This window comes from Anolis carolinensis, chromosome 1 (genome assembly GCF_035594765.1).
Source record: "Anolis carolinensis isolate JA03-04 chromosome 1, rAnoCar3.1.pri, whole genome shotgun sequence".
NCBI lineage: Eukaryota > Metazoa > Chordata > Lepidosauria > Squamata > Dactyloidae > Anolis > Anolis carolinensis.
In genome coordinates, this window is record NC_085841.1 from 291,740,584 (window position 1) to 291,767,948 (window position 27,365).

The 27,365-nt window shown below is 39.6% G+C and overlaps 1 protein-coding gene across 1 annotated transcript; it reads left to right on the forward strand.

Moving 5' to 3' along the window:
• Nucleotides 1-3,750: 3,750 nt before the first annotated feature.
• Nucleotides 3,751-27,234, forward strand: LOC100564271 (catalase). Its single transcript, XM_003225155.4, has 13 exons — nucleotides 3,751-3,934; nucleotides 5,049-5,220; nucleotides 6,126-6,236; nucleotides 7,679-7,809; nucleotides 9,882-9,986; nucleotides 11,523-11,648; nucleotides 14,698-14,889; nucleotides 15,018-15,170; nucleotides 19,516-19,654; nucleotides 21,353-21,483; nucleotides 23,709-23,816; nucleotides 24,551-24,637; nucleotides 25,867-27,234. The coding sequence occupies exons 1-13, from the start codon at nucleotides 3,869-3,871 to the stop codon at nucleotides 25,915-25,917; spliced, it is 1,572 nt and encodes a 523-aa protein (XP_003225203.1). The 5' UTR covers nucleotides 3,751-3,868; the 3' UTR covers nucleotides 25,918-27,234.
• Nucleotides 27,235-27,365: the final 131 nt, after the last annotated feature.

Here is a 27,365-nt window from a genome sequence, read left to right on the forward strand (position 1 = left end):
ATCAGGATGTACACATACTTAGGAGGTCATCTGATTTTTAGGAGGATGCTCCAGAGAGCATTGCGATTTACTGTGTCAAATGCCTTTCCAAGATCAATGAATGCCATGTACAGAGGTTGACTTTGTTCCCTGCATTTTTCTTGGAGCTGTTGTGCATTGAAGATAATATCCACTGTTCCTTTGGAGGGGCGGAAGCCATTTGCATAAGGCAGGCTTGCCGGAAGAGATAAGTTTTTACTTGTGCCTTAAATTTATAGCAGTCAAATCTTTTCCAGCAGTTCATTCCACAGTCTAGGGGTGACTAGTGAAAAGGTACTTTGGGAGACTGTGGCCAGTTGGATTCAGTTTACAGTAAGTGTCCTACAGATGACCTAGATGTATGGGGCAGATTGTATGGGAGAAGGCAATCCTGTAGCTAAAATATAGCCAAACCATGCAGATAACAAAGGCCACAACTTGTTTATTGGTTATAGCTGAACCAGGGTTGATAAAAAGCACTCTTGATAATCACATTTATTTTAGCTGACATTGTGAGAGACGAATCCAGTAGCACTCCCAAACTGAGAACACAGTCTTTCAGGGGGATGTCACCCCATCCAGGGCTGTTGATACACCTCCAGCCCTTAATGGCAAGTGCCTCTGTCTTACCTGTATTCAGTTTCAGTTGTTTCATCCATTTACCTTCTCCAGGCATTCATTTCGAATGCTATCCTTATATAACATTGTTTTGGAAGAAATACAATGTTATATAATGATATGGAGAAATATATTTGAGTGTCATCAGCTTACTGATAGGACCCCGCCCCATACCTCCAGATAATCTCTCCAAGCGGTTTCATATAAATATTAAAAAGTTCTTGAGACATTATGGAATGCCACATATCAGCTCCTTTTTGAGAAACAGCTGTCTCCAAGCACCATCATCTGTAACCTGTGTGAGAGGTATGGCCAGAACTATTGCAACACAGTCCCTCCAATTCCCAACCTCCCAGCAGTTCCAGAAGGCAGTAGTATCACAATATGGATCTGAAAGCTACTTGACAGGTTGTTACCCTAGGGTCTAGATTATACAGTTGGCCCTCTGCTTTCACAGGTTTCACTCTCACTGTTTCGATTATTCATGAACTTGAAATGTTGTCACCTCCTGAAGTTGGGGCTGCCATGTAAACAGTCACTTGACAGTCCCAATCTTAGGATGTGAATGAGGGGGCTATTTGGGAGACATGCAGTGCCCACTCCTCCTTTTCCTGCATGCTGCAAGTTTGTTTTGCCTAGGAAAGGAAGGAAGATATTGGGCCAAAAGAGAGAGAGAGAGAGAGAGAGAGAGAGAGAGAGAGAGAGAGAGAGAGAGAGAGAGAGAGAGAGAGAGAGAGATCCACAACATGCAGGAAGAGAAGGAGGTGGTTTTGCTTCTTTTCCTGTGTTTCAGGATTCACTGTTCCAGATGGACAAAACTGGGTGAACAGAAACACATCACATTGGAAAAAGAAGAGGAACTTAATTTAATCTGTCGGGTATGTAATAGAGCAGGTGGGGTTGGCTCCTCCTCTTCATCTTTCTCGATGTGAGTCTCTGATATGTTTGTTATGTCCCTTCCTCGACAAGGTAAAACAAAGACTTGTAACACACAGGAAGATGAGGAGCTAGCCTCAAACAGTGTCCCTTACCTTTCAGATCCAATTCCTCCTCCTCTTCTTGTTTGCCACAAATCTCTGTTCTACTTGGACACAGAAAGAGTGCCGGGAGGAACAGAAATATGCTGCACAGAGGAAGAGAAAGAGGAATCAGATCCCCCAGGTAACTGAAGGTGTGAATGCAGGCAAGTCTTGTTCCTTTTCTTCATCCTGTTTGCTACAAGTCTCTGTTCCATCTGGTATCTTCCTTCTTATCCTGAGCAAAACAGAGACCTGTGGAACGCAAGTAAGAGGAGGAGCTGGTCCTGCACTGCTTCCCTTATGCAATGGTTCAAGATCCACTTTCTCTTCCTATGCTTCTGCCAATGTCTTCTCTGCCTCGACAAAGGAAAAGAAGTATCAGGGGAACAAGAACACGTAGCAAAGAGGATTTTTTTTTACGTGTCAGGAGCGACCTAAGAAACTGCAAGTCGCTTCTGGTGTGAGAGAACTGGCCATCTGCAAGTGTGAGAATTGGCCGGGACGCCTGGATGTTTGATGTTTTATAATCTTTGTGGGAGGCTTCTCTCATATCCCTGCATGGGGAGCTGGAGCTGACAGAGGGAGCTCACCTGTACTCCCCAGATTCAAACCGCTGATTTGTCAGCCAGCTGTCCTGCTGGCACATTGCGCCACTGGAGGCTCCAAGAGGAGCTGAATCTACCAGGAAATGATGGGATGAGTAGTTCTTCTTCTTTGTCCTGTTGGCCACAGTCTCTCCTTTGCTTTCTCAGGCAAAACATAGACTGGCAGCACGCAGGTAGAGGAGGAGCAGGCTCTGTGCCTCTTCCCGCATTTGGCACAAGAGCAGGAGGGGGAGGAGGAGGAGGAGGAGGAGGAGGAGAAATCAGATCCAGTGGTTCTGGTTCTTCCCCTTCTAGATTGTTATGTGTTTCTAATTTCCTTATAGCACACATGTCAAATGTAAGGCCTATGGGCTGAATACAGGCTACCACATCAGTGTACAATAGAGTCCCGCTTATCCAACATAAACAAACCAGCAAAATAATCCAAAAATGTTGGATAATAAGGAAGGATTAAGGAAAATCCTATTAAATGTCAAATTATGTTATGATTTTACAAATTAAGCATCAAAACATCATGTTTTACAACAAATGGGCAGAATAATCTGTTCAATTCACAGTAACGCCATGTAGTAATTACTGTATTTACAAATTTAGCACCAAAACATCACAATGTATTGAAAACATTGATTACAAAAAATTGACTACTAAAAGATTGACTATGAATAAAGATGGAATTGCATAAAATGAACTTACAGTAACAACACTGTCGGAAGTTAAATCTGTAAAAAGTTCAGGCTTGGCTGCCTAGAGAAACAGGTGTGGATCCAGGTGGGAAGTAGACTGCGTTGGATGATACAGAAGGTTGGATAAGTGAAAGTTGGATAAGCAAGACTCTACTGTATGTGTCCTGCAAGGCTTTTAATGCCAGGGCAACGTAGTTACATTTAAACAACTGATCCTTTAAAGGCAACCATAGGGCTGATGTGGCCCTCGATTAAAATGCCCCCTGCTTTATAGTGTCTTCCTTCCGTTGACTTGTGTCATTCAGGAAAAGGAACTGGGTTCCATAGGATAAATGAAGTGGTGTGTGAGTTGGTCCTGACTCCTCTCTTTGGGACTATTTCTCAGGCCATTTTTAGTGGGCCATCTCCCCGCCCCCTGATATTTGGGGTCTTTCCGTTTTGTCCTCCAGATGTGTGGGACTTCAGCTCCAGAATTCCTCCAAGAGACAATACGGAAAGCATTTGGTCCCATGCTCAAGGGAGGAAGCACTGCTGAATGCGAGAGGGAACAGAGAATTCTGAGTGTGGGTCCTGCAGGAGTTTGCGACTTCAACGGGTAGAATTTCCGACAATTGGCCAAGTTGGCTGGGGCGCCTGAGAATTGTAGTACAGAACATCTAGAGGACCAAAGTGTGGGAATTACAAAATAAAGCAGAGAGAAAGAGGGCTCGTTTCCTTATCGGCCCTGTCTGTGCTGCACAGGGCGGGGTGGGGGAGCGTTTGTCTCCAGCCTTCCTCCCCGGGGCAAGAGGCGGGGACCTGTCAGGGTGCTGCTGACTCGGGTACCACCTCTTGCCAGAGCCCTTCTTTCTCCCGCGGCTCTCCCTTCCTCCCATCCTCCGGAGAAGTGCCTTCCTTGCCCGTCTCCTCCAGCTCCAGCTCCAAAATGGAATGTCACCGGGACTATGCCAAGGAGCAGCTGGAGCATTGGCAGGAGCAGTGCGGCCGCCAGGTACACAGACCACCCCCCCCCCCCCCACCCCCCAGGAATCCATTGGTATGCTCTGCCCGGCTCTCGCTCCTGGCTTCCTTTGGGACGGAGGGGCAATGCTTTAGAAGCCCTTCGGGTGGGCGAGACCATTGCTCCTATGAAGGGGGCGGAGGTCCGCGGCTCCCTTTTCGTTCTGGGCGGCCGCCATAGAAATTTGCCTGGGATCTGTGGGCTCCTAAAGGGTGGAAGAGAGGGCAGGAGTGAGAGGTGGAACGTCCTAGGAGAAGCCTCTTGGATTGGGTTGGCCAGAGGGCAGGCTTTTGGAGTTTTAACTCCAGCTTTGGGGTGGAAGCGTGCAGCTTTCTATCCGAAGTCAAACACTTCCAAGACCTTTGGTTTGAATGGAAGCGTTTGACTGATACCCTTTAACTTCCATGGGAATAAGCACTAATGCCTAGGTGGACCATTGCTAAAATATACATTCCTGCTGGTCAAGAGAGCCTTTCCTATTTTTCTGTTTAATCCTGGTGTTCAGGAGCAGAGGTCATGGCAAGACAATTGTAACACAATTTGAAAGTGTTATTTCCTGTTTAATTGTGCAGTTGTTACTTTGAAAGTACAGTAGAGTCTCACTTATCCAACCTTCGCTTATCCAGCATTCTGTGTTACCCAACGCAGTCTACCTCTTAGTAGTCAGTGTCTTTGTAGTAAATGTTTTCAATACATTGTGATGTTTTGGTGCTCAATTCATAAATACAATAATTACTACATAACATTACTGTGTATTGAACTGCTTTTTCTGTGGATTTGTTGTAAAACATGGTGTTTTGGTGCTTAATTTGTAAAATCGTAATGTAATTTGACATTTAATAGGCTTTTCCTTAATCCTTCCTTATTATCCAACATTATAACACTATCCAACAGATAACACTATGTGATATGATTTTTGTTCCTGGGTTATAAATTGCTTTTATCATAAAAACATGGGCTTCATGTTTATTAAACTGCAAAAACGTTGTTTTGTGGGACATCCTGCAGCACATTTTGCTCTAGTTTTAATGAATGGAGTCTTAGCCAATTGTTTTGTATCCTTTCCATTGTTTTAATTTTGATTGTTTTCCCTTGTTAACTCCAGGGACCGCCTGCCTTGACTACAGCAGCAGGAATCCCAGTGGGAAACCATCGGAATGTCCTGACGGTGGGTCCACGAGGCCCCCTCTTGGTTCAGGATGTAGTTTTTGCTGAAGTTATGACACATTTTGATGAAGAGAGGATTCCTGAAAGACTAGCTCATGCCAAAGGAGCAGGTTAGTGTTAGAGACAATGTAATGTATTTTCTGTAAAACAGAGCATCAAATAATTTGAGCTGCTTACCGGAGAGTGCAATTTTGCATTCAGAAGGAATAAGAAAATATAAAAGAGTTTGCTGAATTGCTGTCTCCCACAATCTGTAACAAGACTTTGAGTTAGATCAAATGAAGTATTTTATGGCTTCTTCCCATGCTTGCTGACCTACTTTAAAGAATCATGATATAATGTGTGGAATCCCTCTGTTGTTTTAATTCAGTCATATTTTACTTTTCTTCCCCAACATATTTTAATTGGCACAGTTGAAAAAGTAATTTCAATTTTTTTTGAAAATTGATTTCTAATTTATTGTCTGAATCTTTGTCCTTTTACTTTTTAATTCAGGATTTTTTAATTTTAAAAAATCTGCCTGGCATTACTTTGCACATTATTACTAGCATACATGAGTGACCTATGTTGAAATTGTGTGAAAACACACAGTGTAGCCGGGAACCAAAGAATTGTGAATTTAACTTAGGACACAGCTACACTGGCCTGTTATCCTGAAAGGAGGCAGGGAAATTAGCTTTTTATCAGCGAAACAATGCATGGAGCTGTTTTGTGTTAATGTGGCCTTGGACACATTAATGTGGTCTATGTAAGATATTCAATGGGTTTTGAGGCAAAACCACTCAACACTGTTTACATAGCCATTCCATATTCCCTATTCTTGGGTGGTTGGAACACACACACACACACACACACCCCTTCCATTCTCAACTAGTGGCTATCCCAGAAGAACATTTTTGTTGTTTCTTTATTTATGCCATATTTATGATATGTGTCAGTTACTTTATTTGATATTATTCTCTTAAAGAACCTGATCTATTTCTACAAAAAAGTCATATTTAAAAAATAATTTCAGGTGCTTTTGGCTATTTTGAAGTGACTCATGATATCACCCAATATTGCAAAGCAATCCTATTTGAGCACATTGGTAAAAGAACTCCCATTGCCGCTCGACTTTCTGCTATTGGTAAGGCTTTTGCAAATCTTGGTTTTTATTTTAATTGTATTTTATTTTATGTGCTATCCAATGATACTTTGATTCAATATCTTCATTGATCTCCTCAGTGAGAAAGTCTTTGATTCTTCTTGGGTTTCCAAAATACAATTAAACAAACCAGAGTAGGAAAGTGTTTGTTAGCCATATCTTAAATCTACCCCATAATAACAGAAACCCTAGTTTCTTGTCAGTTGTTAATGTTATCTAATGCTACAGCAAGAACTGAGACAGAAAATGTATTTTGATTTAGAACAATTGCACTTAATTTACTTAGTTGTATTAGCAGAGAAATGGTGATCTTTTCGTCAGTCTACTTCTTAAGTTATAGTGAGAAATGTCTTTCCCTGTCTCATAACAATATAAATATATTTTACATCTGAGACTTTCATATCACTTGGTACTGCCTTTGAAGAAGTTGGTGTATATCCATAAAAACTCATGGATATTTAAAAAAACAGTTCATTTTAATGGGGTGTGCACATTTTCTTCTCCCCCTTCCTTTGTTCTGTGTATAGTTAGAAAATGGTTCATGACACTGTGTTTTTTGGAAATGGGGTTTCCTGTTGTGAGATGATTATTTCCAGTGCTCAATGTAAGGAATGGCTTCCATAAAAATTGTCTGGTAAATGTAAAATATAGAAGATTTAGTCTGGTACATTAATTTTCTATATATTTGCCTTAGATTATCTTTCAAAATATCACAGTTACACAGAATAATAATAACTTGTATCAGGTAAAGTAAGAGTGACTTGTGTAAACTAAAGAGTGTTGTGTTCTATTCACATATCTGTGCTCCTTAGGTAACTTGAAATACCATTTGGAGTTTATGAAATCAAAATTTGTGCCATATATTTGTATATAAATAGGTTTGCATTATGCTTTGGGATATTTACATCAAAATTTAATTAACATTCTGTATAATTGTGATATTGTGAAAGAGATTTCAACACATATATATCAAAATTTAATTTATAACTTGCAAATGTCAGCAGATTTGTAAGGGAGTCATTCACCCTATATCTATATCCCTTCCTGTAATTCCAGTTCTCAGGAGACCAATACAGGAAATTATGCATATTCTATTTCTATTAACCTACTAGGATACTATAAATGCCACCATCAGCAAGGATGTCTTTTGAATAAGCATTGTTAAGGCAGTGCACATTAGGTCATGGTTGGGAGAGCTAGAAATTTGTGGAAAAAGCTTTTCATAATTCTGTTCCCAAAGTAACTGCAAGAGACCTGCTTAGAACTTTGATGGTATCAGTGAAATCCCCTGTATATAGAATGCATGACCTTTTAATAGTAAATACCATTAAAACTGAGATAAAAGAGAATAATTGCTTTTGAAATATTTATTGGGACTGAATGCAATTTCTATTGTCTACTATTGGTAAACCTTTGTTTTATAGTTGGTGAATCAGGTTCAGCTGACACAGTTCGTGATCCCCGAGGCTTTGCAGTGAAGTTCTATACAGAAGATGGTAACTGGGACTTTGTAGGGAACAACACTCCCATCTTCTTTATTAGAGATCCAATGCTGGTATGTTAGATCATGATGTGTATTTCTCTGGGTTATTAATTATGACTTAAAACAAGGAATTTGTGAGTAAAAGCAATCAAAACATGTGGTTCTCTTCCTCCCATAAGGCTAACTTTCTAAAATTAATTTAAAATATTGCGCCAACTGACCAATTCTTTTCTGAAGGCACAATCTGACAACATTAAGATTGTGTTTTAGCATAATCACTATCATTTGTTTTCATAGGTACCAGTGGGTCTATCCTTTGTACCAACCAACTAGACAGGACCACATTCTTTCCAGTTAGGTCTCTCCCCTTCTCCATGAGTTTTATTTTCCTGCCCTTCAAACAGATCTGGGGCAACTCTTCTCTGTGTAATTAATTTGATTGAGATAACAGATATAGATGGCAAAAATGTTAACCTGAAAGGTAGTGTAAAGAAGATGTGTTGAAAATAAAGATATCATTCCAGTGGATTGAGAGCCAAAATAAAAATAAATAAAATAAAGATACTCTCTACCCAGCATGTCTTCAGAGTAGAGCATAAAGATAAGCTTAGGATGCTATTTTTAACCTCTAGCAAAAAATGAGATGGAGAAAAATAAAGCCAAGAAATGAGAAATTGAAGGTGCTGATAGAAATCAGGCTTTAATAAAAAGATATGTAAAAGACTGGCTTTCTTCCTATAAAGAAAAAAAAATGCAGAAATCTACTTCTGAAAAAGGTTGAACTGCAAGATAGAGGAAAAGCAATTGCTGGAGCTACACAATCACTGGGAGGGTTCTCAAACTGCAATTTCCAAAATGACCCAAGAGCAAGGAACTCCAAACTCACAAAATTATCCCTGATCTTTCTATTTCTATGTGTCACATTCCTCCTAATGATATCTCCCATGTTTGGGAGCTGACCTCCTCTTCAGAGACATTCTTTGTTTTCTTTATCTAGGACAGTCTGTCCAATCTCATGATTCTTGACATGCTGAAGCGTAGATACACAGGTCTCAAATTGTCTCTTTTGGAACAGGTTTCCAAAATGGAAATCAATGGGCACTTGCTGCAGATGAATCTATCCACATTCTTTAGCAACAAGACAAACACACCACGTCTTTTGCAGATACCTGCAGCAGCTGCCTTACCATCAATATGCAAGAATCATAGGCTCCACAACACTGCCATATAAAATCCAGGTTTGCTATTTTAAACTGGGGACATTTTCCCACCAGCGTTATAGAACGAGGGCTATTGTCTGCCGATCGTCCATGTTGCTTCTGCAGAATTCTGGGAAATGTAGTTCAGAATGGAACCTTCAGAATTCTCAGCTAGAGACGTCCCCAGTTTCCCTAAATTACATTTTGCAGGAGCAGATTGGACAGTTGGTCTTCATCTATAACACTGATGGGAAAGTATTGTGGATTTTATGGCAGTGTAGACTCATATAATACTGTTCAAAGCAGATAATGTGGATTATCTGCTTTGATCATCTGGATTATATCACAATGAAGATCCAGCCTTATGTAGGCATTGAGAAAGAACTTTCTTCTCAAAAGCCCCCATTAAATGCTAATGCAAAAATTTGTGGGCTTTGTCTGTTAGCTGGGCTCCTGCTTTCCAAATTCCAGGGCTACAGCTGTGTTATACACCTGGTTATACACACAAAATAATATAGAACACTAACAAGCACACAAGGAAGTGTCCACTTGGTTCATACTAACAATGACCCTTAATCCAATAAACTCTTCCAACCAACTCTGGAGCTGGGAGGTTTTATCCAAGCCCATCTTATGCAGCTTATTCTACCACACTTATGTAGAATACCTGTTCGCCAAGCTCTTCTTTGCTGAGCTCCAGGAATTGAGGCTATGGGTATACAGAGAGTTAGTGGCTCATACTAAATGACAAGCCAAAGGAATCTGACAATAAAAGAATAATACTGGCTTGAATAGTACTCCCTAATGGCACACATTTGGTGGGTCAAAGTTAGTTTTGACTTACAAATACACTTTCAAACTGACCTGAGTATAGCTAGAAAAGGATCTGTGGTACATCTAACTGTAATATAAATACACAGTAATTTAATTATGTTTTTTTATTAGTTTCCATCCTTGATCCATAGTCAAAAGAGGAATCCCCAGACCCATCTGAGAGATGCAAACATGTCATGGGATTTTTTCAGTCTTCGCCCTGAGACTCTGCACCAGGTTAGATCTAACTTTTTTTTACTCCTAAATGTAAATAAATTACAGTGTCTTCAAAACCTACAGTTTACTATGTATTATAGGGGAGCTTGGGAAGAATACCCTGGAGGGAGAATTTCATAGTCTAGGCTGTTCCCATCGATATATTGGGCTTCTGTGGTAGTCAGGGCCCATCTACACTGCCATATAATCAAGTTTCTGATCCCATATTATCTTCCTTAAAAATAAAATATACCTGGAAGTGTCAGAAACTGGAGAGCTCTGTAGTCATGTCAAAATGACAGCTTCAGGAGATTGGGGGGGGGGGAGGAATTTTGGGGGAGGGAATGGGGGGATGGGAGGGGAAGGTGTAGCACCATCCCGCTCCCGCTCCTTTGGGAGCCTGAAGAAGTGGGATGACTGTGGGGACTCACCCCCAGGACTGCAGAAGCAGTCCTGGGAGCCAGTTACCAGAGGGCCCTCACCTATAAAGATCCAGACCTTATCTTAAGATTTGGATCTTTACAGGTGTTTTAAAACCTGGATTAAACCGAGCAAATTTGGTTTACTCCAGTTTGAAATGGATTAGCCTGTAACGTCCGTCATCTGGATGCATCAGGCTAATCTGTTTTTTAGCCCAAGCTTTGTAGAAGAGCACTTGAGTGTCCGATGCAACCATGAAGTAATACGAGTGCAGTACCATATGTGATGGGCTGGGTATTTAATAAATGTAGAAAATCCAACATGTTATAGGTTTGTTGGTGTTGCTGGTGTGTTGGTAGACATTGGAGAGAAAATTTGCTGAGAGTAAGAGAAGGAGAGAATGTGATTTTTGTACAGAACTGTTTGTATTTTTGCTACTGAATTCCAAGATAAAAGTCATGCTGTTCAATCAGGAACCTCCAGATTACTTAGAGACTCATAGAAAGAGCAAAGTATCCTAACAGGAAGCATATTCCAGCATATTCTACAAAAAACAGTACTACTTGGTATGGTGGTCAATATTGGTCCATTAGCTATCAGTTACTATTACAGTAGAGTCTCACTTATCCAACATAAACTGGCCGGCAGAACGTTGGATAAGTGAATATGTTGGATAATAAGGAGGAATTAAGGAAAAGCCTATTAAACATCAAATTAGGTTATGATTTTACAAATTAAGCACCAAAACATCATGTTATACAACAAATTTGACAGAAGAAGTAGTTCAATAGTACTACAATGCTATGTAGTAATTACAGTATTTACGAATTTAGCACCAAAATATCACGATATATTGAAAACATTGACTACAAAAATGCGTTGGATAATCCAGAATGTTGGATAAGTGAGACTCTACTGTAACTGAAGAACTTCTAGAAGGAAATAAAATGTTCTTGTGAATGGCACAAATATATCACTGGTTCCTGGTATAATGGATAAAACATTAACTGTGTCTTCTACACCAGTTACCTTTAAAAGCCTTCGTCTATCATACCTAAGAATCTAGCTTTGAATTTTTATGAAATGTGACCTTCATGAAAGATTTCAATAAAGGTTCCTGTTGTTGTTGCTTTATAGCTATCATTTGTATTCAGTGATCGTGGCATTCCAGATGGATATCGCCATATGCACGGCTTTGGATCAAATACTTTCAAGCTAGTGAATGCCTGTGGAAAAGCAGTGTACTGCAAATTCCATGCAAAGGTAAGCCCTGCAGTTTTATTGTTTAGAATTTCACTTTAAAGAATATGCTATTTACAAAGTACATTTAGATTTAAAATACATTCTTAGTTGATTTTGGCAATGTGGTGTGATTTTCCTGTCATTTCCTCTTGTAGAGTGATGTAGTTTTATAATGAAATATGTTGTTTTTGTTTTTATTGTTTTCCAGTTCAATGTAACATATTTTATTTTTGTAATAGACTTGTGTGTTTCTTCTTCCCGTGTGTGTGTGTGTGTGTGTGTGTGTGTGTGTGTGTATATATATATATTCTTTGTTTTTATATCTATACCAATATTTTTATCTATCTACGGTATATACAATTCAAAAAGTTTATTGCATGCGTTTTCATAAGAGTTTTCTACCCCCAAAATAATAATAAATTATGTATCTACCCCTATTCTGGGGCTGTATGAACATACGGCCATTTTAGTATTGCTAATCCTTTAATTCGTTTTTTAAAAACTCAGTTCTTGCTCTGCAGTTTCTCGGAAAAATTGTTGCTTTTCCTCTGGGTCCATTTTGATTAGGGTACGAATGGATGGAGTGGGGTGGGAAAGTGAGACAGACCGCTGGGTAGCAAATGTTGCCATTTTTTTAAAAAGGTGTAGATCATGCCCTCACTTTTGAAGTGGCAAAGGTAAGAACAAAGTGTTCCCTCACTGTTTGTCCCCTGCACCGTTGGTGAAAGCTTTTCTAAACATCACCTAGTGGATGTTTTAGACATTTACGCAAATCTTTTGTACAGTGTTTCGAGTGACCTTTACAGAAGATGCTTCAGCTGTACATCAATAGAAAGGGAAATCACCCTGTTTAGCAAGCCTTGTAAATGTTGATTTCTTATCAGTAAATGTTTGATTTTTACATCTGTTTTATATTCCTATATGTCCAGGGTCATGTAAAAACTTATCAGACGCAAAGAGGTTGAGAGTAGAAAAATGTAAATATTCCTGTTGTAGGTAATCCCATAGACACAGTTTACTTCATCAGATTTCTTTGAATATGGTTGTTGTTGTTTTTGTTGTTGTTATTTTTGTGTTTGTAGGATTTTCAGATGCTACTTACATATTAGTTGAGAGCTTACTAATTAATAATTTGGAATTATTAATTTTTGCCCAACATGTTTAGTGATAGAAATTGCCCAAGATATTCTGGTTTTGGCACAAAACGGTTATCTCATCACATTTGCTGGGGTTAGAGCCACAGGACACCCATGAATGTGAAAAAATGCAAATAGAATTACTAGGTTTTTTAATTTGCTTTTCTAGAATTCTCTAGATCAGCAGTTCCTAAAGTGTGCTCCACACTTCCCTCCTTCCCCTCCCTTCCAAGCCTCCCCTCTTCTTTCCTGCTGCCTCCAAAAGCCTTTTTTCTTCGCCCTCCTTCTCACCAAAAGCTTTTTTCCTCACCTCCCTTGTCCCCTAGAGCCTTTTTTTCCTTGGCCCCCTTGCTTCCAAAACCATTTATCCTTGGCCCCCTTGCCCGCAGATGCCTTTTTTCCTCCCCTCTCTTGCCCCAAATGCCCTTTCCCTCTGCCTCCCTTGCAATCCAGATCCTTTCCCCCTTGCCTTCCTTGCTTCCAAAACCCTATTTCCCTCCCACTGCTGAGGGGGTGCTTTGATTGTGTTTTTCCGGCATGACAGGAGGGAGTTAAACTGGATGGCCCTTGGGGTTTCTGTTGTTGTTGTTGTTGTTGTTGTTGTTGTTGTTACAAAAGCTGCGTGGCCATCTGTTGGGGGTACTTTAATTGTGCTTATTCCTCAAAGAATGGTTACCAGTCCTACCCATTATATGCCATACAATTACTGGATCAGTGATGTCTTTGATCTGGCATTAAATAAGAAACATAGGTCTACACTGACACACATCACTTGATGTATTTAGCACTTATAGGGTTCTTTCAGACAGCGGTAAAATCTGTGTTTTATACCTAAGACAAAAAATCCCTGGACCTGACAGCAGGTCCACACACAGACCTTTGAGTCCCTCAAAGATCCAGCTGGAGGGGGCAGACAGGGGAATTCTGGCAGATTTTTTAAAAAAGACCATTCCATTATGTGGTGGGCTGTATATTCACACATGTGAACATCTTAATATAAACACAAGCAGATTTGTGTGTGTGCATATGGGGTCTAGCACTTAGTGGAGGAATGTTTTTTTAAAAAAACCTCTGTCAGATCGCTCTATTCCCCTAATTCTTAATTCAACCTCTGTTTAATAGTATAAAGTGTAAAATAAAGAGTTTCAGAGAGATTTAATTGCTCTCCATTTGTGCTTCCCTTTAACCACCTGTATATCCGTTTGACGGCCCAATAAACTGATCATCTGTTTCAGGCTTTTAAAAAGCGCACATGCATTGGAGCAGTCTGGGGGGGGAGGAAGGAAAGCACGTATTTTGCATGACTGCAGGGATATACAGTCATGCAGAGGTGCACATTTTTCAGTAGGAATCGGGTTTTAAGCATTCTATTTTAAAGTGCTTTTTAGCTCTTAACCCAATCCCTCACACACTTTGGCCAAATGTCATTTAGCCAATAACCACCCCCCTTTTCACCTGGTTGCTTCTGGGTTTTACTGCATGTGTAGAAGGGCCCATAGCAGAGCCGGTCCAACAATGAGGCGAATTAAGTGGTCGCTTCGGGCACAAAACATATGAGTGCGCAGTCGAGACTGCTTTTTCTGTTGATTTGTTGTAAAACATGATGTTTTGGTGCTTAATTTGTAAAATCTTAATGTAATTTGATGTTTAATAGTCTTTTCCTTAATCCCGCCTTATTATCCAACATTTTTGCTTATCCAACACTTTTCTTTTTCAGTGATTGGTTTGGGGGAGGGGGGGCGCCAGAATTCTGTTCGCCTACACTTGAAAAATACCTAGGGCCGGCTCTGGCCCATATTATATCATATGTAAAGCCTATTTCCACACATATATTGCTATCCATTGAGTCAGGAAAAGGAATTAGAATTTTAAAAATTGTTGTTAGCATCTGATTATTAATGAAAGTTCAGACATATTTCTTTTGACATTTGCAGACTGACCAGGGAATCAAAAATCTTACTGTTGAAGAAGCAGAAAAACTGGCTTCTAAAGATCCTGACTATGGTCTACGTGATCTTTACAATGCTATTGCTAATGGGAATTATCCATCATGGAGTTTCTATATTCAAGTCATGACATTTGAACAAGCTGAGACATCACCATTTAATCCTTTTGATTCAACTAAGGTAAGTATGGTATATTTTTCTCTCACATACTGCATATAGAGGAGGAATGTTGCCATATCTCTGTTCTACAAGTTTGGAAACTTTGATCTGAGAGAAGAATGTAATAAAATGTTTGTCTCATTTTCTAGGTTTGGCCTCACGGGGATTATCCTCTCATTCCTGTGGGAAAGATTGTTTTAAACAGGAATCCTGTCAACTATTTTGCTGAGGTGGAACAAATTGCCTTTGACCCAAGCAACATGATCCCAGGAATTGAACCTAGCCCTGATAAAATATTGCAGGTATAGGCTATTTAATATTTCTCCACCTCTGATGGCATGCTCTTCATAAGCTTTCGAAGCTGCAGTAAACTGAGAAATGGTAGCATTTTACATTAATATAAACATATTAGTTAGACTTTATCTTCTAAACTTTATTTTTGTATGCTATATTGTTTTTCCATTTCACTCTTGTTGTCCCACATCCTCCACCAACAGATATAGAGTATATATTTGAAACCTTTTGTAAAGGTCATCTGGAGTTTTGCAGTGCCGTCTATATGAAGATGACACTTAGCTCTACTACTCCTTCCCACCTGAAACAAAGGAAGCTGTCCTAACTCTGAACCCATATCTGTCATTAATAATGGATTGGATGAGCAAAAACAAATTGAAACTCAATCCAGACAAGACAGAGGTGCTCCTGGCGAGTCAGGAGGCAGATCAAGGAATGTGAATTAAGCCAGTGCTGGATGGGATTACACTCACCCTGAAGACAAAGGCCCAGAGTTTGGGGGTACTCCTGGACCCCTTCCACAGCTGAATAAAATCCCACATTATCTGCTGTGACCTGGGATATATGGTAGTGTGGAATCTGATATGCCAGTTCAAAGCAGATATTGTGGCTTATGCTGCCTTGATATTCTGCTTTGTATGGCTATGTCAAAGCCCCTAGGACTGGGTGTTGAGCCTGGCTTCCAGATTTTGGCAGTGTCCAGGAGTATCTTTGCACATTGAAAACTTGTGCATCAACTGTTCCTGTTCCTTGAGATGTCTGAACTGGTGCATGCCTTAGTTACATCTCATTTGGATTACTATTTGGAGCTGCCTCTGGAGAGTGGTCAGAAACATCTGCTGGTCCACAGAAATGTGACTGGATTGCTAACTGGGGCTGGCTACAGGGAGTGCAACTCCCAGTTGCAACAGCTCCACTGGCTGCCAGTCTGTTTATGGTCACAATTCATAGTGCTGGCTATGACGTATATCTTTCTATATGGTTTAGATACAGACTATTTGACAGATCATATCTCTTGGTATGAGCTTGCTCAGGTCCTAAGATCCTTCTCTTGTTTCCATCACCAATGCAGGCTCAGTGGCAGCCTCTCCACTCTGGAACTCCCTGACCATAGAAGCTAGAATGTCTTTACATTGCCAGGCTAGGACCTTTCTTTTCAGGCAGTAGAAAAAATGTAAGACAAAGGGAGGGGGTGCTGTGTGGTGTTTTTACGTCGTCTCACTCATTCAGTCGTTTTCAACTCTTTGTGATCTCATGGACCAGTCCACATCAGAGTTCCCTGTTGGCCGTCGCCGCCCCCAGTTCCTTCAAGGACGAGCCAGTCACTTCAAGGATACCGTCCATCCATCTCACCATTGGTCAGCCTTTCTTCCTTTTTCCTTCCATTTTCCCCAGCATCATTCTCTTCTCCAAGCTTTCCTGTCTTCTCATGATGTGGCCAAAATACTTCAACTTTGCCTCTAATATCCTTCCCTCCAGTGAGCAGTCGGGCATTATTTCCTGGAGGATGGACTGGTTGGATCTTCTTGTGGTCCAAGGCACTCTCAGGATTTTCCTCCAGTACCAAAGTTCAAAAGCGTCTATCTTCTTTCGCTCAACCTTCCTTATGGTCCAGCTCTCACATCCATAGGTTACTATGGGGAATACTATTGGTTTCACTATGCGGACCTTCGTTGCCAGTGTGATGTCTCTGCTTTTCAGTATTTTATCGAGGTTGGCCATTGCTCTCCTCCCAAGAAGTAGACGTCTTCTGATTTCCTGGCTGCAGTCTGCATCTGCAGTGATCTTCGCGCCTAGAAATATAAAGTCTGTCACTGCCTCCACGTTTTCTCCCTTTATTTGCCAGTTGACAATCAGTCTGGTTGCCATGATCTTGGTTTTCTTGATGTTTAAATGCAGCCCGGCCTTTGCCCTTTCTTCTTTCACCTTGGTGATAAGGCTCCTCAGCTCTTCCTCAATTTCAGCCATCAGAGTGGTATCATCTGCATATCTAAGGTTGTTAATGTTTCTTCCAGAAATTTTAACTCTGGCCTTGGATTCGTCAAGCCCCGCACGTCGCATGATGTGTTCTGCGTACAAGTTGAATAGGTAGGGTGATAGTATACAGCCCTGCCGCACTCCTTTCCCAATCTTGAACCAGTCTGTTTTTCCGTGGTCTGTTCTTACTGTGGCTACTTGGTCTTTATACAGATTTCTTAGGAGAGAGACAAGGTGACTTGGTATCCCCATACCACTAAGCACATGCCATAGTTTATTATGATCCACACAGTCGAAGGCTTTAGAATAGTCAATAAAGCAGAAGTAGATGTTTTTCTGAAACTCCTTGGCTTCCTCATTTATCCAGCGGACATTGGCAATTTGGCCTCTTGTTCCTCTGCCTTTTCTAAACCCAGCTTGGACATCTGGCAACTCTCGCTCCATGTATTGCTGGAGTCTGCCTTGCAGGATCTTGAGCATTACCTTACTGGCATGGGAAATAAATGCCACTGTACGGAAGTTTGAACATTCTTTAGCATTTCCCTTTTTTGGTATGGGGATGTAAATTGATTTTTTTCCAATCTGATGGCCATTCTTGTGTTTGTGTTTTTATGCATTTTAAATTATTATTTTGACAGTTTTAACTGTTGATTTTAATACTTCTAATGTTTAATCCTATTTTAATGTTTGTATCTGTTAGGTTTTAATTCACACATTGTTATGGTTTTTATTGTTAGCTGGTTTGAGTCTCCTTTGGCAGAGAAAAAGTAGAATGTAAATAATATAATTATCTTCATCATCATCATTTTCCTAATACTTGATCTAGGGTCCATGCCAACTGACACCCCCAAAGTTATAACACAGGTAAAGCCACCAGAGTGAGCAATTACAAATCATAGGTGGGCAAGCACCTTGCAAGTCAGAAGGCATCTGCTAGGATGAGGCTCCCGGCAGCTGCTTTTTTACTCCGTTCCTGGACCAGAGTGAAGACCAGGGCTGGCCGGTGCAGCAACAAGCAAATGAGTTTGAACCATCTGGTTCAAACCCATTGGCTGCTGCTCCTTAGTTCCCCCTCCATGCTCCCCAAGTACAGAGAATGCTTGGAGAGGGAGAGTTGGCACTGCAGGAAATGGCAGCCCCAGCTACACTCTCCATCTATTCAGCAACCTTCTGTGATGGTAAGGCAATTTTCTATAGTGCTGTTTTCACAATTAAGTCAGTAAAATGTAAAACAGAAATTTAGGAGGCACTTATTAATGTGTATTGATTTAGAACTGATGTGATATTTTAGTTGATCTGGAGGATTTGAACTTTGGACAACCACATTCAAATCCTCCAAGTGCTATAAAACTTCCTAGTGACATTTGGCCAGTCATTTTCTTCTAATCAAATCTACTCCACAGAGCTGTTGTGAAAGTGAACTGGGAAGAAGGAAAGACATTTATTCTGCCATATCTTTGGGAGTATAAATGTATTATTATTATTATTATTATTATTATTATTATTATTAATAAAACTTTATTTATAGACCGCCCTGTCTGCCCGAAGGGACTAAGTTATGGTCTACCAGTAAAATAGTCAATACTGTATGCAGTGCTAAAGGGAAACAATTAAAGGTATAGTTTTAAAAATATCTCACATGCTTTGTGTTTAAGAAACTGAAAGAAACCATGTGATTCTCTCATGGCTCCAGGTAATCGTTTTTGGCTGACTTAGAGCGCTTCCAGACAGCAATTTATTGTGGGCAATAATGAGTTAAAGTATCCTGTTTTCACTCACGTTGATGTCCCCACGGGTGCCAAAACAAAGTGGGCTCCCCCCCCCAAGACTTAAAAATAAAGGAAAACTTTTATATTCTGTATTTTATAAAACAGGGCCCATAATTCATTAGCTCCTGGCCTTCCTGTTACTCTAATGGAGTATCAAAGTAATTTGGAACAAAGCAGAGTTCACCTGCTTTGTTCCGAATTACTTCGCTTTTACCCAAGGTGTCATTTGGACACCTCAGGTAAAAATCCGACAGGGCTTGGAATACGGGCCCTGTCTGGAAAGCCCTTAGCTGTTGGCAAGGATATAAATCTCTATAAAAATTACATACTTAATCAAAGTTAGTACATAGCATAGCTTTCATCAATTTCAGGTATAGTATTTGATACATAAAATGACACCCCTGGTTTGGCCTAGCAGATCTTCTTTTAGGTTGATATCATTTAAACTGTAACATTTCTGATCTGCAGGTGGTAGGAGCATCTGTGGACTAAAGAACTGATCTTACCATGATTAAAACTGTGCAAGGCCAAAATCAGAGAATGATTGAAACCCCTTAAAACAGAAATTACTCACGTTCACAATTGTGTTTGTGATATTTTATTCTAGGGGCGCCTCGTGTCCTACCGAAACACCCAGAGACACCGTCTAGGATCCAATTATCTGCAAATTCCTGTAAATTGCCCATACCGAACTCGAGTAGCCAATTACCAGAGAGATGGGTATATGTCCATATCTGGCAACCAAGGTAATTGTGGCATCTCATTTGTAAGTAATTCTTTAATAGTGCACATGCGTGATCTCTCTTGGTCAAGTATGATTTCTTCCAGAAGTAGAGTCTTGGCAATGGATCTGTAGAAGACTTATTCTGGATCCGTGTGGTTTTTCACATTGTGGGCATAGATTTCCAGATGGAAGGCTGTCATAAGGGTTGGCTGACATGCCTTCTTATTCTTATGTTTATCCCCTTTGCCCTATATTTTTGCCTCTTCAAATTCCACAGCATTGTTGGTAACAGCTGACCTCCAGTTAGAACAGGGCTTCCCAGTTCTCCATGTTTATGTCACATTTTGTTAGCTTTAAGCCCATCTTTAAATCTTTTGTTATTCAGCAACATTCCATTTTCCATTCTTGAGTTGAGAATAAAGTCACTGCTTTGGGAGGCAGTGATAAGGCATTTAGACAATGTGGCCAGTTCAGTGAAGGTGATAGCGTAAAATTGTGGCTTCAGTGTTGGTAGTCTTTGCTTCTTCCAGAACGCTGATGTCTAACCACCTGTCCTCCCAAAACATTCGCAGAATTTTTCAAAGGCAATGCTGATGGAATCTTTCCAAAAACTGAGAGTGATGTTTGTAGATGGTCCATGCTTTGCAGGCATACAACAGAGTTAAAAAGATAATAGCTTTTTAAACAAGCATCTTGGTATACCTGTGTATGCCCCATTTCGGTATCAATGTTGACTTTTGTGGAGCGGTGGCTGCCCAAGTAGCAGAAATGGTCAACATTTTCTAGCATTACACCCTTAAAACTATATTGCTAGCATTGCAGAGGTATTGGTTTGTGTCTGCTTGAAGAGCACTTTCATTTTTTTGGTATTAAGTGAAAGGTCAGGCTTATTTCTTTCTGCAGAGGTGTTTAAATGGCTTGTAGATTTTCCTCTGAAAAGCACAGACAATTGTCATGGAGCCAGATCCCAGGGCTGAATTTCCGAGCCCTGGACCTGGCGTCATAACATAAATAACCCTGAAAGCACCTGGCGGGAGAAGATAGTATGAGCCTGGGAACTCAGGGTTGAAAGTGTAAACAATTATAATTGGTATAGTGTGTGGGAATAGTAGTAATGTGATCCAGAGGGTGGGGTTTGATGATGATATTTGCGTGTGGTGTTACGTTGCATCAGAGGTGATAAAAATGGATGTATGTAAACATTAGGTCATTCTCGACTTTTCCAAAGTCATGTATTCTTCAATAAAGATTGGATTTGAGAGCAGCTATCTTTGATCTGCGTTCAGACTGGTCCTTTGAAGTGAGCCTGACAGACAATGTTATCATGAACATATTGGAGTTCTGTATCATAACTTATTGTTACCATACCTGCTGAGATTAAAGAGCTTGCCATCTGTCCAATGGGTATATGTCCATATCTGGCAACCAAGTTAATTGTGGTATCTCTTTTAGAAGTACTGTAACCCTTTAATAATGCACAGTAACATCAGGATGAGCGTATAGAAGGGACTGTTGGATCCCCTTGGTTAAAGTCTATCTTATTTACTTGCTTCCAATTCCTCAAATGAGAGATGATCCGGATTTTTAGTCTCTTACTGCTGAAAATATTCCCACACATAGATCCTTCCAAGTTAAGATGATGGCAGAACTATTTCAAACCTTCTCCAGTAAAATTATTTTACTTTTCTTTCTCTCTTGTAATAGTAATTTTTTTCCCTAGGTGGTGCTCCAAACTATTATCCAAACAGTTTTAATGGCCCTCAGGACCAGCCCTATTTGAAGGAATCCAGTGAAAATATCTCAGGTGACATACAGCGCTTCAATGATGAAAATGAGGACAATGTATCTCAGGTAAGCAGAACAGAAGTTGTCAATTATCTTATTTTTTTAATGGAGCAAATTGATTCCCTTGAGATATCTGCTAAATGCAGAACATATTTTTTAGCTCTAAAGTAGTGATTTGCAATCTCTCATATGTCATATAATCTTTATTATTCTGTGAAATTTATTTATTTATTTATCACATTGTACCCCGCCCTTCTCCCCCTCAAAGGGGCTCAGAGCGGCCTTACAACAGGCAACAATTTAATGCCATATATTTACATATAAAATAAACAAGTACATTAAAATCCAAACAGTTAAAAACATCAATTAAAATCACATGATTCAAATCATAATCTAGGGCCGTTCGTTTGTCAATCATATTAAATACCACGTAGACATTTTCAACAACAATATTTGTATATTTATATGTATTCTATTACTGTGATCATTTATGTTTTAAAGGATAAAAATGGAGTGTAGCACGGTAGTAAACACAAACCAAAATTATAATTTCCTTAGTTGAATTGTATTCAGTATAAGCTTTTGTGCTATCTAAACTGTGAAATGTACAGATAATAACTTGTCACACTTTCAGGAGGACATGGGACTGGAAAGTGAATAGACTCCTCATTATTGTTCTGAAAATTCTGTGTTCCATTCAAAACTACAGTAGAGTCTCACTTATCCAACACTCACTTATCCAACGTTCTGGATTATCCAACGCATTTTTGTGGTCAATGTTTTCAATAAATCGTGATATTTTGGTGCTAAATTCGTAAATACAGTAATTACTACATAGCATTACTGTGTATTGAACCACTTTTTCTGTCAAATTTGTTGTATAACATGATGTTTTGGTACTTAGTTTGTAAAATCATAACCTAATTTAATGTTTAATAGGCTTTTCCTTAATCTCTCCTTATTATCCAACATATTCGCTTATCCAACGTTCTGCCGGCCCGTTTACGTTGGATAAGTGAGACTCTACTGTATGTATTCAACATTTGTTACACATAACTAGTATTTAAAGAACCCACCTAGTCAGTTTTCCTTTTTAGTAAGCACGGTGCAGCTTTTTTCCTGCTCAAAAGCACATTTAAAGGTGCTGTTGAGTCAGAAGGGTATTATAGCACATAGTAGACTCATATAATCCAGTTTAAAGCAGGGATCAGATTTTGGGATATAGGGCATTGTAAGGGGCTTCGGGGTCCATCCACATGGGTCAAATGAGGCGGGGCAGGGGTAAATAGACTTTATGGCATTTACATAACACACATGGCTGATTTACTGTAATGCCCAGCAGGTCTACTTAACACAGGTTTGTCTTATGTTAACCAAGGTTGGGGGATATTGAAGCTTCCAAGCAGGTTTAGAAATCACTTGCACTTTGGGACACATAAACAGTTGGGATGGTTCTGATTTGGAGTTGACCACTGCTGTTAACACTTCAATTTCTATGTTGTGTCCTCAGCTTAGAGGTGATACCCGGGCATGAAATTGCTAGTGCTTGTCGCTTGGAGTATGTAGTGATGCTGGCTGGGGTGCCAAAGCAAGTGGGGGAGGTAGGAGAAAGTAGTTCCTCCCTTGTCACTCCCTATCTTGTGTTGCTCAGATGCTCTGGCCAGTGTCACTATGTGTGTCAAGAGATTATCAATACCAGTTTCATGTCTAGTGGTTGCAACTAAGTTGAGGTCACCCTTACTGATGAGGGCAGTAAGGGTGGCAACCACTGAATTGGTTTGGTGCCTATAAGACATTTGGACTCCGTTTGGTGCTGTGCAGTGCAGACAGCTACCAGCTGTCAACCTGACCTCATGGCTTGCTGTAAGGACTACCCTGGTACAAATCTAAATACCCCATTCTTGATCACTCTACTGTGTTTCAGTGTGTAGAAGGACCCTTAGAGGACAAATCTGGCTTGGACATTTCTTCTTGTGTCATAAGAAATCTAACTGCTGCTTTTGCTAAGAGCATAATGGCTTGTAGGCATGCACTGTAAAAATATGTAGTTTGATATGTGGGTCAGTGCTATAAAGGAAACAATATATCTCAAATGGTAAACCTGAGAGAAATCTTCAAGAATAGTCCTGATACCATTGCTTTTCTTTCTTATGAGAATGGCAGTGATTAATACCTCCAATGATACAATATGAGGTGCACAGTTTCTAGTCTCATTTTAGAAAAAAATATAAATTGCTAAATAGCAACAAGATAGATCTGTAATAGAGGGTTTGTTTTCAACTTTTTTAAAGGTACGAGTCTTCTATACCAAAGTATTGACAGAGGAAGAACGTGAAAGGCTCTGTGGGAACATTGCTGGTCGTCTCAAGGATGCTCAGCTTTTCATTCAGGAGAGAGCTGTAAGTGGTAAACTATTATATTCAGTTACTCCTGATTTTTCTGTAATGATTTCTACTGTGGAGAAGAGGACCCACATGGATTGCAGAATACTGTACATAGAAATATAAAATGCAAAAGAACCGATGCATGAGTAGAAAGATAAAAGATATTAAAACGATAAAGGTTCAGGATGTTTCCATCACATCCTTAAAGCATGACGTTCAAATATTAGTGAAAGCCCCAGTTACAGCAGAATAAATAGCAGTAGAGTAAACAGTCTTTTTTCCCCACATTGTTAATTATTTCCTATCCTCCCATATAAAATATGGCAAGGCTTCCTTTTTGATTTGTGACAACTAGCCTAAGTAGTGTGTCCACCAAATCTTTACTTTTCTATTTCCATAATCAGTTTTGCAGCTTCATTATTATTTGGCTTGGCTCAACTCCATAGTGAGATTCACACCTGAGTAAGCATGCAGGTCCTATCAAAATCTCAGGGGAAAAATTAATTTTCAGCTCATGGGCTAACAGTTCTAGAGAAATTTTAGGGTACCACTGAGTACTGGTTGTTTCACATAGGAAGGAAACACTACAGATCCCAATAATACATTGCCTTTTGAAAGCAAGACTATGTTTTTGAACTAACTCGACCCATTCCACACCATAGAAAGCCTTTGATTAAAATTAACTGTGGGTGGTGCAGGTCAAAAAAAACAACCTTATAACACTGCTTCAACCTCCTTTGGTGGTCCAGGTGAAGAATTTCACTGATGTTCATCCTGACTATGGCGCACGCATTCAAGCACACTTGGATAAACACAATGCTCAAGACTCCAAAAAGGTATGGGAGGTATTTTATCTCAGACTGCTGTGTACAAGGAGAAGACTAGGAAATGTTGACAAAAGCCATTAAAATATAAATACCTGTAGATGGAGAGAGGAAAATGGGAAGAGATAACTATAAATGGAGGAGGAAGGACACCCTCTATAAAATCCAACTTTTAAGGTTGCCGAGGAGTAACTCTCTGCAAGCAGAGGTTGTAGATCTCCTCAAGATAGCCTCTCCATGGCTGCACAGAAATGTTTTTGTGAATGTTCACTGTCTCGTACTGCATTAAAGCTTAGATCAGCCAGGTCATCTTAGGTACCTTAGTAAGTCTTTGTAACTTATCTGTCATTTGGAGCTGTATGTTGTGGGATAAGACCTAATCTTTGACTGCCTCCACACAAGTATTAACTGCAATAAATCACACATTCCTAAAATCCAAGCAAACAAGTTGATGCTGGGGCTGATGGTGCAACTGAACACCGAATCTCAGAGGGTGTTCTTTATTTTGTGCTACTTTACTATCATTTAGTATCTCGAACTCTGCAGTGTTTGATAAGATTCCACTTTGAAATGAATGTTTATTTTATTATTATACGTTTCTCTTTCAGGGATAATAGTATATATTTGAACAAATGAAATACACTTTTACTGGAAGGCAAAAACTCCATAATTTAACAGTACAGTAGAGTCTCACTTATCCAACACTCACTTATCCAACGTTCTGGATTATCCAACGCATTTTTGTGGTCAATGTTTTCAATAAATCGTGATATTTTGGTGCTAAATTCGTAAATACAGTAATTACTACATAGCATTACTGTGTATTGAACTACTTTTTCTGTCAAATTTGTTGTATAACATGATGTTTTGGTACTTAGTTTGTAAAATCATAACCTAATTTAATGTTTAATAGGCTTTTCCTTAATCTCTCCTTATTATCCAACATATTCGCTTATCCAACGTTCTGCCGGCCCGTTTACGTTGGATAAGTGAGACTCTACTGTATTAATGTTTTAAAGAGAACTGTATATATTTCTGGTGGTAGATAATATGACCTTCGCACTTGCACTAGATAACTTGCTTGTTTCTAAATATGTATTTGAAAAAAAATGTGAGCAAATTGTCAGTTTTTGAAAAAGAAATATGACATAGTTAAAGGAAATTCAATAGTTAAAAAATCTCCCATTTAAAAAGCAAAGATTTCTTGTATTCTGAATATATATTATCTTTTCTTTTCCTAGGGTTCAGTACACTCTTGCACACAAGCTTCATCTAAGACTGGAAAGAGCTAATGGCATGATGTCAAAATATCAGTTCTGCTAATTAGAGCTTTATCTCATGAAATTACAATCAATCCAACTGGAAAATGATACATGTAGTGCCTTAATAAATGTTTCCATGTTTTTTAACACCAAGCAGTAAAATGTTGTTAAGTTCTGCAGATCAATTAATCAAAATTTATTTTCTAACTACGGTAATCTTTCATTTATTTATTAAAGCGAGCATACATAATACTGGGAAGACCTTTAACTTGCAGCTTGGAGACCCTCATAATAGCTTTGGCACACAGAATTGACATCCATCCAACCAGAAAATTTTATATGTGAAGCCTTTATACATAAAAACATCATTTTACTATAATAACTATTAGGCTGGTGATTGCAATGCCAAACTAACCCAACAATTTGCATTTGTGATTGTAGGTAATCCAAATTACATTGTATGTACACTCAGCCTGGATCTATACTGCCTTATATTCCAGTATCTGATTCCAGATTATCTCTTTATCCCAGATTATCTGACAATGTAGACTCATATAATCCAGTTCAAAGCAAATAATCTGGGATGAGATCCTGGGATATAGTGCAGTACAGATCCAGGCTGAGGCTACAATAGTAATAACTTTTTAAGTGAAACATAAAACTTTAGACAGCAGCAATTTCAAAAAGTAAACCCCAATTTCCCCTTTTTATATAAGGGACACAATTTTACTATGCCACTGTGTATAATAGACCTAGAGCATCCAAGAATGTTGGTATACACAGGGGTCCTAGAGTCATGGGTAACCAAGACCTCAGAGAAAGAGGATTCCTGCCTGGTGAACGCAAGCTAACCGAATGAACCAGGACAGAGAAACACCAGGGTGATGACAAGACAGATGTTTATTCAATCTGGCTAGAAGGGATGCAAGTACAAGCAGATGCTTAGAAGTGTACAAGCATAACATATAGAGAGACACACATTTTTAATACACATGACAGCTGTTTAAAACTCTCACTTCTCTTCCCAATTGGCTGAGAGGGGCCGGTCTGGATTTGCGCCCCACTTGGTTGAGGGCACTACGGATATGACCATTTCCAGGCGGGGATTCCCTTCCACAGGGAAATGACAGCCCAAGATTCCCCAGCTATGGATCCAATCAGCTGTTGGGACACCCTCTGGGAGGGGACATTCTAGGCAGAAATAATATCCAAGAAATTATAGCGAGTCTTTGATTGACTAAACTGTCCAGTTCTGATTTTAATAAAGGTGCAAGGCTATGGAGACCAAAGGTGATGATCTCGGATTCCCAGCAATCAAGGGATGAGTGTTCAATAAAAGGTTAAGCAGATGTACATATTTGGAGTCTCTGTTTTCACAGTCTGTAATCTCTCAGCCCAAGTGGACCATTTAGTGAACAAGTGGCTTTTCTGGTCTGGCACAGAAACTGTCTATCTTTTTACAAATACACACAATGGAT